General features: G+C 43.6%; 1 protein-coding gene across 7 annotated transcripts in view; it reads left to right on the top strand.

Annotated features, from left to right (window-relative positions):
- Nucleotides 1–15,673, top strand: part of RREB1 (ras responsive element binding protein 1) — a 133,688-nt gene that overhangs the window by 62,328 nt on the left and 55,687 nt on the right. For 6 of the 7 annotated variants that reach the window (XM_042985784.1, XM_042985777.1, XM_042985778.1 and 3 more), the window contains exons 3-6: nucleotides 3,139–3,262; nucleotides 3,895–4,107; nucleotides 9,048–9,137; nucleotides 10,531–10,694. In XM_042985784.1, the coding sequence (XP_042841718.1) occupies nucleotides 3,937–4,107; nucleotides 9,048–9,137; nucleotides 10,531–10,694 (425 nt within the window). In that variant the 5' untranslated portion in view covers nucleotides 3,139–3,262; nucleotides 3,895–3,936. The remainder of the gene's footprint in view (nucleotides 1–3,138; nucleotides 3,263–3,894; nucleotides 4,108–9,047; nucleotides 9,138–10,530; nucleotides 10,695–15,673) is intronic. The other variant, XM_042985782.1, reaches the window with a different exon arrangement.

The following is a 15,673-nucleotide window of genomic DNA, read 5'->3' as shown; positions in this document are numbered from 1 at the left end:
TGAAGATGATGACTTCTTTTCTTATCTGTGATTTGGGAACTCCATCTGGGTTCCCAGCTCTCTCTGGTTCCAGTTGGAAGACATTGCCTTAGAATGGGGTTAGTGATTTTTAATTTGTTTATTGTTAAGATTTTATTGGTGGTGGTTATTTGCAGTGTTAGGGCTGATGTGGAGGGTGGCGTCAGGGAGCAAAGGAAAGAATGAAAATATTGAGACTATTAATATCTGTAAAGAAAAAAATGTGCTTTGTAAATGGACTTCAAGCTGTTCAACTTCTCTTTCATCGCTGAGATCAAATCTCAGAAGGTTTAGGTTTGTTAGTTTGGGTTATTACCCCAGTATAGCCCAACGTCAGGTATAGGTAGGTAGAACTCACTAATAATCCTGGCCGACTGGCCTCTGGGTAAATTAGCGCATAGATGTGCCTTAATGCTAAGGTGGATTTTTTTTTTCCCCCATAACCTGGAACAGTGAGCTACCTTATTTTATGCCAGGACCTCTCCCTTCTTCCCTGCTGCATCCTTTCAAAGGGAGAACTCAAGTATAAGATGCAGGAGCACACTGGAGTAAAAACCTGTGCTGGGTGTGTAAGGCTGGTTTGTGTTGCTTCTGAAACAGCAATTGAGGGATGAGTCCAATGACGGTGCTCTTCTTTTCAAACAGTGTAGCTGGGGGGTTCATTTTACTAATTGCACTTTCCAGATTGAGACGAGAAGAGTCTCTATTAAAAAAATAACATTGCTGGGGCACCTGGCTGGCTCAGTTGGTTAAGTGTCCGACTCTTTGATTTTTGGCTCAGGTCATGATCTCACAGTTCATGGGTTTGAGTCCCATGTCGGGCTCTGCACTGAGGGTGAGGAGTCCGCTTGGGATTCTTTCTTTTTTTCTCTCTCTCTGCCCCTCCCCTGCTCGCACTGTCTCTGTCTCTCTCTCTCTCTCTCTCTCTCTCTCTCTCTCTTTCTCAAAATAAATAAATAAACTTTAAAAAATTTATTGAAAAATATATACATATTGCTACTTACATTTAAACTAGGTAAAGGAAGTAAACACAGGTGATCTTGGTGTCATCACTGAGTAGTGTCAACGCTTTACACTTTATCCCAGAAAAGGAAATAAATGTAGCAAATGTCTTCCTGCCCAGTCAAAATGGGAAATAACAAGTTTGTGTGGCTTTTTTCTTTTCCAGTTGGAATTAAGCCTTTGCAACATTCAGCCCTTATGTTGGTTAGTGTAGTGACAATGGCTAGGTATTGTGTATTTAAGACACTTAGGGAGTTTGTAAGAATGTATATTGGATGTTATAATGACTGTAACAAAAATTATCCCTAGTAATCTGGCTCTGTAACATGAATGTATTTTTGTTACTTCTCATGTTGTCCGTTTCTCTCCTCTCCATTTTCTCAGTGAATCGAATGTAATTTTTACAACTTATAAAATTCTACGTTTAGTCCTAGAGGTGTTTACTCTAACCTGTTCCCAGATTTCCATAAATTCTACCACATTTTCCTTTTTTCCTAGTATCAGGACACAAGCAAGATTACCTTCTAAACTCCTCCTATGAATCAGAAAGGTTAACTTGCTTTTTACTGACATAACATAATTACAAAAAACAGTTTCTGGCCAGTTATTTTATAATTTACTATATATTACAACTATGGGGGAGGGGTTTTAGTATCAAAGGTATCCACATATTTGAATCAAACAGATGATTGTCTGCTGATTGATTGCAACACCTCTAGGAACCAATGGTGCTTTTAGAGATGCAGGTGTGCCTGTGTATGTATGCCCACTTACATGTGTATGTTTGTGTCTCGTGGTTTTCCCAAGAGAGAGAAATCTCCCAAATAAATTTTCAAAGACCGTTAAAATAGGAAGTTTGAAGCACAATTTTGAATGGTCTTCTGATGGCGAAACCACAGAAGGACTGCAGTTTGGCCTTTGCTTTAATTTTGGACATAGCTCTTCTCTCTTTATAGGAAAGATGTGCGGGGTAAGACGAGGTGTGTTGTCTCGAGGTGCATGTTTCTGCAGTTAGTCCTTTCCATCCCCATTTGGAAATCCGTTAAGTCCATATCTTCAAAATGGCTGCCCACAAGGAAGGCACGTTTTGTCTTTTGGCTGGAAAAGTACCGTCCCTGAGATTCTCTTTGGCTCTTTTGCTAAGGTTTTAGCTTGAGACTTCTGAGCTGACAACAAACGTGGCTTAATAAAGTTATGTCCCCAGGCCCTTCCTGCTCTGCTTGCTGCTGGCTGCATTGGTAGCTCTGGGTGTTACCGTTTGTCATATCCTAGGTCATGTCCCCTCAAGTTGGAGGAGGAAACCACAAGAAATCATGTTCTTTCTGGTGGTGTTCCTGAGCATTCACTTGGCTGCCAAGATGATGAGCTTGATCTTTGACTACAAGTCCAGTAGAGGACATGTGGAATTTATCAAGGCACAGTTAATATAGGTCAGTATAGGATCGGAGGCTTACTGGCAGGGCTTTGGCTCTAGATAAAATGAGGGAAGTAACTTACCTGCAGACTTAATCTGAGGCCATATCACAGCCATGGTAAGGCATGTAACTGGATGGCACTTCTCAAAGGAAGGTAACTAGAAAAGGCTGCAGAAGTCAATTTTGCAATGGCCACGAGGTGTGGCGGGTGTTCCGGTTGGTCATGCCGTTCCTGTTACCAGCTTTCTTTGAGGCCTGACCTAATACTACATAGTCTAGTACTAAACTACGAGCCTTTCGTGAATTGCTTTCCTGCCTTATCTTCAGTCACTTTTAGGTAGAGGTGGGAGGGGGGTCAAGTAGGAGTCTGAATGCTCGTGGGGGACTGGTGTAGAGTATGGAGGGAAATTCAGTGTGTATATAGTTAAGAGCTCCAGAAAGTAAAATACCACAAAATCGTTTTGGCTGTTGGGAGTGACGGTGACAGCACTGTAGGGAACATCAGTTAAGGTTGAAAAACAACCACAGAATGTGGTTTTGGAAGAAAGACATGACTTTTAAAATCGCCTCCCTTTTGTTCTCCCTGTATTCTCATGAATATAGTGGCCTGAGATTACAAGTAAATGGCATCAGTTTTTTCTTCCCTAAGTGAAAAGGCATTCACTGATTTTTTTTTTTTTTTTTGCCTTTGCTTCCCTTCCAGTGTCAACAAGTGATACAAGAGAAGAAAAAAAAGAAGTGAACACAGACTCATTTCCTACTCCACGTGGATGATAGCTATAGCGAGAGAAAACCTCATAGTATATCAGTTGGGGCAGAAAATGGAGGTAATTGGCAGTGGGGGCTGGGTTTTCCTTCCATCCATCTTCTGGGGTATAGGTACATTACCTACTCATATATTTTAAGAAACGTCCTTTTTATGTTGATTTGAAGTTTGGTTATAATTCTGAGAGGATTGCCTTCTCAGTTGTCGTGTACAATTTGGGCTCCCCATTAAGAGCACTGAATTACAGCAGTGGAGTTACATGAGACCTAAAGGTTCTCATCATAAGTTGTTAAGTCTAGAACATTCCTGTAGTAGTAAATGAGCTTGGTTTTTAGGAGGGTGCCGGGCAAATGTCAGCTCCCTGGGCTGACAGAAAGACTCCAGAGCCTTTCCCTGCTCTGTCTAATGAAAGATTAGGAAAGGCCAGGAGACCTGCCTCTGCTAGTTTGGGGGGTTGTGTCAGTACAGATGCACAGAAAGGAAGCGAGGTTATCAGTTAGTCTTTGTTATGACAGTGCTTCATTTAGATGAAAGCTTCAAGTCATTATGGGCACGAGTGTCAGCTTGAACTGAAGAAGCGGGAGGGCCTTCGGTGTTTTGGCCTGACTTACGGTTATGGTAGCCATGGCCAGTGCCACCGGGCTCTGACAGGGGCTAAACCAATTGATCACAGCAGCGATTTCCGATTTTCAGTTCTATGGCAGAAGCTTCTTAGAAGCTTAAACCCTTGACCCAATGACGTCAAGTTCGCCCATTGGCTTGGAAGGTTCAGACTTGTCTTCCGTCAACACCATGATGTCAGCAGTAATGAGTGTAGGGAAGGTCGCCGAGAATGGCGGGAGCCCCCAGAGCACCAAGTCCCCCACGAAGCCTCCAGGACCAAATCGGATTGGCAGAAGGAACCAGGTAAGCTCCTGTGCGCTAGCTGGTGACATCTGGTGGCTTCAGTCTATGAGAACGTTGGGTGAAGTTTGTTCCCTTAAGCCCCAGCTTCCTAAGCCAAAACCTCGGACAAGCTCAGAACTAAAGGGACATGCCGAGAGGCTTCAAGAGTGAACTTTTCCGGGCTTATGTCAATTTCTTTCATGGAAGAAATTTTCTCTGCGGTGGTGTCAGTATTGGTGGAATCCTTATTCCCTGCCCTTTAATTTGATTTGAATGCAAGCTGTCTTCACGTGATGGCCAAGGCAAAGAATTGGACTTATTCCTCTACTGTGATGTAGTTCATTTCCTTACTCACACAGCTGGTTAATTGGGATTTTAAAGCCACCACCTTGATTTCTTTTTTTAAGTGTCTTCAGATCAGGTAGCAAATAAGTGTTGGTTTTGCTGGATCTCCCATTCAGCTTTCCACCTTTGACAAAGCACAGAATTTGGCTTCAGAGAATGCCACTCATGGGGTGATTTAGTCCTCTTGAGTTTTTAGTGGGCATCAAATCAGGAAGAGTGGGGAAGAATAAGGGGGCGGGCCAGGATTGGAAGGGTTAATTAATGATGTTACAAAGGTCTAAGGCTCCTCCACTGGGAAATAAAACAGATCTTCTAATTAACGTACAAATGGGGCACTTGAGAAAAAGTTGTCACTCTTCTGGTAGCAGTGTGTTCAAGGAAACTCAGGGAGCGAGGCAGGGGGTGTGTGGTGCTCATTTCTTCTCTGAATCCGTGTAATCTGAACTGATGACTCCACATTTAATTTTTGTTTTAACTTACTTAATGGGTTTACACCAAATCCTCAGGGGGGAAAGGCAGTCTTCTCAGTTCCTCTCAATGCCAGGGATGGACTGGAAAGTAAACCTGTTGGGCTTTTGTGAATTCATTTCCTTTTTTATTAATAATCCTCAAGTGACTGTCCTTATACAGAATTGTCTGAGCACTATCCATGATGGTTTTCTATAAATTCTTAGAAGTATGTTAATTAAGGCTTTGGCTACCACTTGTCCTCCAGGAAAAGTCGTTCCAGCCTAAAACCCACTCCAGCAGCATAGGAGAAGGGTCCGTTCATTCCCATCTTCCTCACAGCTGAAGACTTAGCAGGGTTCAGTGATGTTTGGAGGGTTGGAGCATTGATACCTTTTTCTCTCTTTTTTCCCTTGTCTCTGCCTGCCTCTCTTCCCATGGGTACCTGAGAAAATACTCAGCCTGTATGACTGTGGCCTGAGTCGAGACGGAGCGCTAGCTCTGGGAAGAAAAGGTTTATTTCCACTCTCACGTGACTGTCCATCCATCCATCTATCCGTCCATCTCTCCATCCATCCATCCACCCATTTCACAATATATACTTCCAGCCAGGTACTGCACCAGGTGGCAGGCATTTCGGGATGAACGAGATACGTACGGTCACCGTCTCCTCATCCTTCTATGTTCTGTCGGTAGAAAGTGGCATGGGTAGGGACGAGCCCGGCATTTCCCCGACACAGGTAGAGTTGACCGTGGTCCAGGCTCTGGTCCCTGCCCAGTGGTTCAGAGACAGGAGGTAGAACCCTAGAGTGTGACCCACAGCACCTCCATCCCTGCATGGTAAATGGAGGTGACTCTGCAGGTGTGGGCAAGCAAATGGGACAGGTGTACCTGAGCCATTTCCATCTACCTTCTGTGTCCTCCAGGGTTCCTCAGGGCATAGGCTCAGTGTTCGCAGGGGAGGTAACCTCTGGCCCAGAGGTAACGTGGAAAGACAGCGCATTAAAAACAGCAGAGCGCAGTTGGGGAGAGAGTGGGCATCACCCTTACCTGTGAGCGGGTAGGGAAGGCCGAGAGCGGGAGCCTGGGGAGAAGGCCCATCAGCACTAGCACCGAGTTCCAGGACAGATTAGCCACAGCCGGACGCCGACACGGGTGCCAGATTGTTTCATTATGGAATGGTTAGTTATCACATTAGCTGCTAATTTTATCTGTCAGCTCAGGAAGTCTGCTTCTTCCACCAGCACAGCCGCAGTAACTGGATTCACAGCAGGGCTGTTCTCTTTGCTGTTGGGTTTGTTTGTGAAAATTAAATCTGAGTCCAGAGGTTTCCTTCTCCCCGACCACTGTGGATTCTGTAGACCTGTGTGAGGGTCTGCGGAGTGCAGCTGCCAGACTCACAGAAGGTTTGGTGCCGGAGGCTCCAAGGACCTACTCAGTGTGTCCAGTATCTACCTCCAGGTGTGCGCAGGATGGTTTTTTCAAGAAACGTGCTGCCTCAGGAGGCTACCCACACGGACGCCTGGCTTTTTGACATTTACTGACTTTTTCTTTTTTTAGAGAGGGAAAGAGCACCTGAGTGGGGAGAGGGGCACAAGGAGGGAGGGAGAAAAAGAGGGAGAGAGAGAATTCTAAGCAGGCTCCACACTCAGTGCAGAGCCCGACACAGGGCTCAATCCCACAACCCTGGGATCATGACCTGAGCCAAAATCAAGAGTCAGACGTTCAACTGACCGAGCCACCGGGCACCCCATTTATTGACATCTTATTGATGAATCTTTCTTTAAAAAAAATTTTATTAATATATATTGTTCTATAACAAAAATACCCCAGGGACTAAGTTTGGGTCCGGCTATGAGACAGCCCTCATTATTATAGCGATTGCTTTCATTTTGTTGTGAATGCTTTCGTTTTTGATGTTTCTCTTTGGTGGTTCTTGGCCAGCTCCATTGTGGCTGGAGTCGGATAGGCGGAGAAGGAGTGACACCCCTCCCTGCTCCATACACATCATGCCCCTGGGAGGATGGTGGTGAGGCTGGCAGGTTTTTTTGTAACTGTCTCTGGGTTATCAGCTTCCTTAGGCTTCCTATCTGGTTTTTTGTTTTTTTGTTGTTGTTGTTGTTTTTTTTTTTTAATTTGAGAGTGAGGGGCGCCTGGGTGGCTCAGTCAGTTGAGCGTCCGACTCTTGATCCCGGCTCAGGGCATGATCTCACAGTTCATGAGTTCGAGCCCCACATCTGACTGCTGCCAGCACAGAGCCTGTTTTGGATCCTCTGTCTCCCTCTCTTTCTGCCCTTCCCCTGCTTTTTAAAAAAAATTTGAGGGTGAAAAATATGTAGTGTACCTTTTCTCAGACCCAGTGCCACAGATGAGAAAAGCGTTTATATTGCTTAAAAATGAGGCCTGTTAGTCTTTGAAGAGGACACAGAAGTACCGTGGGCATATACATCCTGGACATCCTCATGCATTCGCTCCACCCCATCTGGTTTATGGTGCCATTTGTTTTTAGAGTCTTCAGAGTGATTTTTATTTTCATCGTCTCTCATGAGCCAACCACAAGGGTGTTTCCTTTCTGTGCCTTGGGGTTAATCCTTTTTTTGATCAGACTTGTGTAGCATAGTCATGCCCTAAACTGGGCATGGGCTGGGAGAGCAGCCGGCCTGAGTTTTAATCCTGGGTCTCCTACTTCATGGTTTCCTCATTTGAGACAGGTTACTTACCTCTCTGTACCTCAGTTTCCTCATCCAGAAAATGGGATCTGTAACCGTGGTTGTGACATTTCTATATGTAGCATTTAGCGCATAGTAAGTGTTCAAGGATGGGCATTATTTGCAAAGAACAGAAACTCATTCAGAGGAGTACAAGTAAAAACAGGTCTGTTGAAAGAAGTCTGAGGGTCCAGCCTGGCAGATGGTGCCGTCCCCTATCTCAGGCTACCTGGTCTCCCACTTCCGTGAGCACCCACGTCCTCCCCAGCTGCATTGTCATGGCTTGGGCTCGCCCCAGGACTACATGAACTTTGAATTCAGGTGTTCCTGATCACTTGTAGTAGTAACTTAGTCACCCCCAAACCTGGGTGCATATGAACAACGACTGGGGAACTTGAGAAACAAGCAGATTTCTGGGGTACACCCCCCCCCCATTCTGAATCAGCATGCCAGGAGTCTAGTCTAGAACTATGTCGTTCAGAAATCTGCCCAGGTGATTCTGCTGATCAGTGGGAAACCCACTGATCTCAGTCTCTAAGCATCCTCATTTCAGATTCCTAGGTGAGATATCCATGCCTTGATCCTGTTGGTTTTGGGAGATGAGGGCAGAGACCGGGGACCATGTGGGTGAGGGGGCACGTCCAGGGCAGCTCCCCATGAATTATTTGGAGAAAGGAACCATACCACATGGCTAGTGAGGGAGCTCGTCCTTTTCCTTAGAAAGGTAAAAATCTATTGCTTGAAGGCAGCCTGTCCTGGGTGTGTAGAGGGAACATAAAATGAGCCACCTTGCCAAGTAGTGATCTGGTTCTTTTGTCACCCTCTGTGGAAGGCGTCAGCCCGGGTGTGCCCCCCCATCACAGTTTGGAAAAGGACAGCATTCTTACTGATTATCGATGAGCGGTGTCAAGCAGGTGCAAGCAGCAAGTAAGAGGGGCATGTCGATGCCTGTGGGGCACACAGCTGGGCACGGAAGCCTTGTCATGTTGGGAGGAGAACTTCACTGCCTCTCCTGTGTGCTCAGGAGTAGTGACTGGAGCCACGTAGGTGGGGCTTGGGGAGAGAGCTATTCCGTTTCTACCTCTGCTGTGACTTGATCCTTGTTTTTTTTGTTGGCACTGATGATTAATTAAATGGTGTTTAATAAGAACACTGATATTTATGGAGCACTTAGCCTGTACCAGGCACTATTCCAGTGCTTAACATGTGCTCATTGATTTAATCCTCATCACAGCACGGTCTGGGAGATGCCGTTATTTTTTCCCATTTTACACATGAGGAAACTGAGGGCAGACAGGACTGTGACTTACCCAAGCTCATACCTGGACAGGCTCTGGAGACCATGCTCTCCGTGATTTATTGTTATGGCTCTTTGAGACACAGATGCTTACGACAGGAACAAGAGGCACTGGCTTACTGTGTGAGTTGAACTTGATTTTCCCTTGTATTATGTCTTTGCAGGAAACGAAAGAGGAGAAGTCTTCCTATAACTGTCCCCTGTGTGAAAAGATTTGCACTACACAGCATCAGCTAACTATGCACATCCGTCAGGTTTGCTGCCGATTTCATACTTGTATTAGAAATCTTTCTTCATTAAGAGAGGGCAGTTTGATCTTAGCAGATGCATTGTGGCTGAGCTTATTTCAGATTTAATATTTTAATAATCTCAAGGGGTGGTTATGAAATAAGTTTTTGCAGGTCCGTGTTACCGTGACAGAATCCCTGGTCAACACAGAATACCTTTTCAGAAGTTAGCAAACATCTAGCTAAAATGACCACATTGAACAGAAGACTTTTCATCGTATGACTCATCAGTTTGAACCAAACCTCCTCACAGCACAGTGAGATTGTAGAGATAGATCCCAAGCCTTCATACTGCTATAAACTTACATCATGCGGCAGGAAATTTATTCATTTGGCATTTCTTTTGGCTTCTATATTATGACCTTTATCCTTCTCCCTTGCCTGGTGTGGCAAATTGATGACAGACTATGGATGAATCGAGAACAAAGAAGGATTAATCATATATACATACATGTGTGTGTGTGTGTGTGTATGTGTGTGTGTGTATATATATATATATATATATATATATATGTATATGTATATGTATATTTTGTTGTTGTTTGTTTGGAAATATATATATATTTTTGGAGTGGGAATGGATAATTTTTTTTTCATTTTATTTATTTTTTCATCATGACACAGGCACTCGGTAAGCCCCATCATCTCTTTCCCCCATCTGTCACCCACCTCCTCTCTGGTAACCCATCAGTTCTCTAAAGTTAAAAGTCTGTTTCTTGGTTTGTCTATCTCTCTCTCTCTCTCTTTTTCCCTTGCTCGTTCTTTTTTTTTTCTTAAATTCTGCATATGAGTGAGAAGGATTGACAATATTAAAATCATAACATGGCACTGAGGAATAATACCATTAAGTAACTTGGGTTTGGAGAGAAATGTTCCTTCTTAATGTATTTCAGAGGCTAGAACTCTAAACTGTGCAGTTTTCAGTTCTCTTTCCCTGACAGCAAGACTGAGTCAGCAAACTTGAAGAATGGATGTTGCCTTAATGCAAAGACCGTACTTCACGTTAGCTTCATAGTTGAGAGTCCTTCTGCTCATGTTAATGTATGTGGTCAGTCCATCTATGTGTGTCCCCAAGAAAGGCCTGCAGAGACCCCACCCCTCTCTGGGCCTTGCAGAAGTGTTTTCCAAAACTGGAACACGAAAGTGGAAGAAGATCACACAGAATAGTTATTTGCCTGTGTTCCTGGCAGATGTTGACATTTGGGAAGATATTTAAAATGAAACAACAAAAAAAAATATCAGAGAAGCTTTGCTGTTTTTTTTTTTTCTTTTTTTATATAAAGCTCTTAATTTGCATTTCATAATTGCCAAGCTTTGACCCACCTTCTCAAGTGACCAATATGATGATTACTTTCCCCAGCACAACACGGACACTGGAGGGGCAGACCATTCGTGCAGCATCTGCGGGAAGTCACTGAGTTCGGCCAGCTCCCTGGACCGCCACATGCTGGTGCACTCTGGCGAGAGGCCTTACAAGTGCACTGTGTGTGGCCAGTCTTTTACCACCAATGGGAACATGCACAGGTGGGTGAGGGCGGCCTTTGCCTCCGGAGGTTGACAGAAAGTCAAGTGGCCTTTGAGCCACCAGGGGACTTGCCTCCAAGCTCTTAGGATCTGTGCACTGCATGGAGAAGTGGGAGAGATGTGCTCATTCTCTCCAGTGTATGGGACGTGTCTGGCCATGGGAAACAGAAGTACCTGGGCGAGGTCTTTGGCCTTTGGGGATCCTCAGGATGAAACACAGAGTCCTTCCCCCTCTGCCAATTGGAGTTTCTTTGTTTGGGTGCCAGAGGTGGGCAGCTTATCAGATACTGAGGAGCCCTCAAGGAATAGCACGGTAACCCTTGCCTCTTAAAAATCTATTTGCATATGCCTCCCAGATTCCCTGCAGCTCTTTTCCTTGCGAAAAATTTCTGGGGCTTTTGAATAAATAGTGAGATGGCCTGGTCTTAGAACTTCAGGATAAGATGGGATAAAATGAAGAAAAAGAACATCTGATAAATGTCAGGAATTTATTTCTTGAGGGAGAAAAGCAGCTCACTCAGAAGTGGGAGAGAGCCCCGTGGTGGGCATATTAAAATTGTGTGGGACAAAACCAATAGAAAATAAACTTTATAGAATGATTACATATGGTTTGAGGGGTTAGAACAAAAAGACTTTTTTTTAATGCTCATTTTTTTAAAAAATGTTCATTTATTTTGAGAGAGAGTGTGAGCAGGGGAGAGGGGGAGAGAGAGAGAGAATCTCAAGCAGGCTCCACCCTGTCAGCACAGAGCCTGATGCTGGGCTCGAACTCCCAAACTGTGAGACCATGACCTGAGATGAAATCAAGACTCCGACACTTCACTGATGAGCCGGCCACCCAGGCGCCCCTTAAATGCTCCTGTTTTACACAAACATTTTAGGAACATCAAGACTCTAGGGAAAGTTTTTAAAGGGACTCAAAAAAATATCACCTTCTCAGAAAAACCAGACTATTCTTACTTTTCTATATTTCCTTTCCAGGCATCACGCTGCTCTGCTTTTTAAAAATTGACCAACCACCCCTCCCCTCCCCGCCATTATTTTTTTTAACACGTTTTTTTCCAAAGAACACTTTACAGCGTTACTGTGAAATTGATACTTAATTATATACCAATACTAAAAGGAAATAGGCCAGTTTATTCTACCTAAAACCGTATTATGAACCACTGATGGTGTACTTGGGACATACTGGTAATAGTGATAGATCTCTGGCTTTTGGAATTAGGCACTCGGTGTCAAATCTTCACTCTGCCACTTGTAAGTTTTCCATTCTTGAGCAAGTTTCTTAACCTTTGTACCTCGTTTTCCTCCTCACTGAAATGAGCCTTTTAATAGTATCCACCATCTCACTGGAGTGGGGTGAGGGTGAGGAGATCATGAATTTTGCACACAGTCAAGGCACATGGCAAGCACTCCGTAAATGTTATCTGTCATTACTGTTTGCATTTCTAAGTAATGCTGCAGGAATCCAAAGCCTGTGGATTTCTCAGTCTGGACTGGAAGGAAGGTGTATAGTGTGACTTTACAAAAGGTATCAATATTTTAAAGGATTTTTACAAAGTATTTTACTTTTTTTCTTTCCATGTAAATTTCAGTCCTCTTTGCCCCTCATCTCCTTCTGGGAGTGTTTTTGGGCAGGAAGAAGGAGGTGAATAAATATCATCACCATTTTTTAGTATTCTTTTTTACATTTTGGCTTTTTGCTTTTTTACCACCGTGTTCAGCCCATCAGGATCAGTTTACCTTCTTTTGCCGTTTTGTTTTGCCTGGTCCTTCTATCCTCTCCCCACCCCCCCCCCCCCCCCCCCAAAAAAAAGAAGTCCTTTGTCCCTTACATATTTGCCCTCTCAAAATCTGTTCCTGGGTATTGCCTATTTCCTTCTTGGGCGGTTTCCCTGCTTCCTCTTCCTGAGACCCATGCCCAGTGGAACCTCCCATGGAGAGGGCAGTGGGGTGCATTAGTGACAATTACTGTCCTTGAGGCTGCGCTGGCCCTGAGCGCTCACTGTTGATGATTCTCCACGAGACCTCTCTGGTCTTGGGCCCAGTCACTTCTGACTGGGAAAATTTCCATTTGGGGACAGCATCTGTGATTGAATACGGCACATGTCAAGCACATCTGTAAATAGTTACTGCCTTCTACAGTGATGTATCAGACAATGCATCTTATAAATAACCATAGTTAAAGCTACAGTTACTGTGTGCATCAGGCACTGGGCTCGACACTTTGCTTTTTTTTTTTTTCCATCTTTAGGAGATATAATTCATATGCCATATATTTCACCCATTTAAAGCGTACAATTTAGTGTGTTTCAGTATATACACAGAGTTCTGCAGCTATCACTACAATCAATATTCGGCCATTTTCATCATCCCGTAAAAGAAACCCCATACCCATCAGTAGTCTCTTCTCATTACTCCCCACCCTCCAGCCCTAGGAAGACACTAATCTACTTTTTGTCTCTGGATTTGTGTACTCTAACATGTGGCCTTTTGTGACTTGCTTCTTTGCTTACCATTATGTTTTTAAGATTTATCTATGTTATAGCACATATCCGTGCTTCATCCTTTTTTGTTGTTGAATAATAGTCCATTGTATGGATCTACCATATTTTATTTTATTTATCTCTTCATCGATTGGTGGACATCTGAGTCATTTCCATTCTTTGGCTATTATGTATGATCCTCCTGTGAACATTCTCATCCAGTCTTTTTGTGTGAACATAGGTTTTCATTTCTCTTGGGCAGATACTTCAGAGTGAAGTGGCTGGGTCATGTGGTAACTCTATGTTTAACATTTTGAAGACCTGCCAAACTGTTTTCCAAAGTGTCTGCATCGTCTTACATTCCCACCAGCAGAGTGTGAGGGTTGCAGCTTTTCCACATCCTTGCCAACACCTGTTACCGCCTGTCTTTTTCATGAAAGCCATCCTCTTAGGTGTGAAGTGGAATCCCATGAGTTTTATAATTGTAGTTCTTACATTAAGTCTGTGATCTGTTTTGAGTTAATATTTGAGTATAGTGTAAAGAAGGGGTCCAACTTTAGTCTTTGGCACTTTGTTGAAAAGGCTTTTCTTTCCCCCATTCAGTGGTCTGGCCACTCTTGTCAAAATTCAGTTGACCATCAGTGGAAGGATTTTTTTCTCTACTCAGTTCTGTTTCATTGATCTATATGTCTTCATGTCTACCCCAAGGCCTAACACTGTATTGATTACTGCAACTTTCTGGGAGATGTGAATCCTCCAAATTAGGTCTTTTTTACGATTGTTTTGGCTACTATGGGTTGCTTGGATTTCTGTATGAATTTTAAGAACAGCTTGTCAATTTCCACACAAAAGGCAGCTGGCATAAGGGTTATAAAGTACGTAGATCAATTTGGAGGTATTGTCCTCTTACCAGTGTTAAAACTTTGAGATATTTTCTATTTATGTCTATTACATGTTAATAGATTTCTGCCAACTGTGTTTTAAATAGTTTTCAAAGTGCAAGTTTTGTATTTATTTTGTTAATTAATTTCTAAGTGTCCTTTTTTTTACGGTATTGGAAGTAGAATTGTTTTGCTTTGTTTTTTAACATTTATTTTTGAGAGAGCACACACGCGTGAGCGAGCGGGGGAGGGGCAGAGAGAGAGAGGGAGACACAGAATCCGAAGCAGGCTCCAGGATCCCAACGCAGGGCTTGAACTCACGAACCGTGAGATCATGATCTGAGCTGAAGTTGGACGCTTAACCGACTGAGCCGCCCAGGCGCCCCTAGAATTGTTTTGTTTTTGTTTTTGTTTTAATCTTTATTTTTGAGAGAGAGGGAGGGGAGGGGCAGAGAGAGAGGGGGACACAGAATACAAAGCAGGCTCCAGGCTCTGAGCTGTCAACACAAAGCCTGACGTGGGCCTCGAACTGCGAACTGAGAGATCATGACCTGAGCTGAAGTCGGACACTTAACCGACTGAGCCACCCAGGTACCCCTAGAATTGTGTTTTTGATTGTTCATTGCTGGTGTATAGAAATACTCACATTTTGTACTGCTCTTGTTTCCTGCAACTTTGCTGATCTTGTTTATTCATTCTAATGGTTATTTGGTGAATTCCTTAGGATTTTCTGTATATGACATCATGTCACCTACAAATAGAGACAGTGTGCTTCTTCCTTCGAAACTAATCTGGATGCCTTATTTTTCTCGCCTGCTAGCCCTGGCTGGCCCCTCCAGCGCAGTGTTAAATAGAAGTGAAGAGAACGGACACCCTGGTGTTATTTCTGTTCTTAGGGAGAATGCATTCAGTCTTTCTCCATTAAGTATGGTGTTCATTATGGGTTTTTCATAAATGCCCTTTATCAGTTTGAGGAAGTTCTTTTCAGTCCCAGTCCACTTAGCACTTTCATCGCGAAAGGGGGTTGGATTTTGTCAAACGCCTTTTTTTTTTTTTTTTTTTTTTTTTGCATTTATTGAGATGGTCTGATTATTTTTTACCTTTCTTGTGTTCTGTTTTGTATGTTAAACCAGCCTCCTTCCTGGGATGAATCCCACTTGGTACGGTCATTTTCACATGTTGATGGACAGGGTTTGCTAGTATTTTATTACAAGACGTTTGCCTATATTCATAAGAGATATTGGTCTGTCGATTCCTTATGAGTCCTTGTCTGGGCACTACTGCTAGTCTCGCAGAGTGAGTTGGGAAGTATTCTGTCTGCCTCTGTTTTTTGGAAGAGTTTGTTGGTGTTAATTCTTCTTAAGAGTTTGGTAGGACTCACCAATGAAGCCACCTGGGTTTTTCTTTCTGAGAAGTTTTTAAATTACTAATTCAGCCTCTTTACTTGTGATCGGTCTGTTTCACATTTCTGTTTCTTCTTGAGTCTATTTCCGTCGTTTGTGTCCGTTCCAGGAATTTGGCCATTTAATCTAAATTATCTTATTGGTTGGCCTACAGTTGTTCACTTTCCCTTTATAGGCCTTTCTGTCCTGAGTCGTAATGCCCCCTCTTT

This window comes from Panthera tigris, chromosome B2 (assembly GCF_018350195.1).
Source record: "Panthera tigris isolate Pti1 chromosome B2, P.tigris_Pti1_mat1.1, whole genome shotgun sequence".
NCBI classification, from domain to species: domain Eukaryota; kingdom Metazoa; phylum Chordata; class Mammalia; order Carnivora; family Felidae; genus Panthera; species Panthera tigris.
Note: the sequence above shows the minus strand (reverse complement) of the source record. Positions and strands in the feature narration are given on the sequence as shown.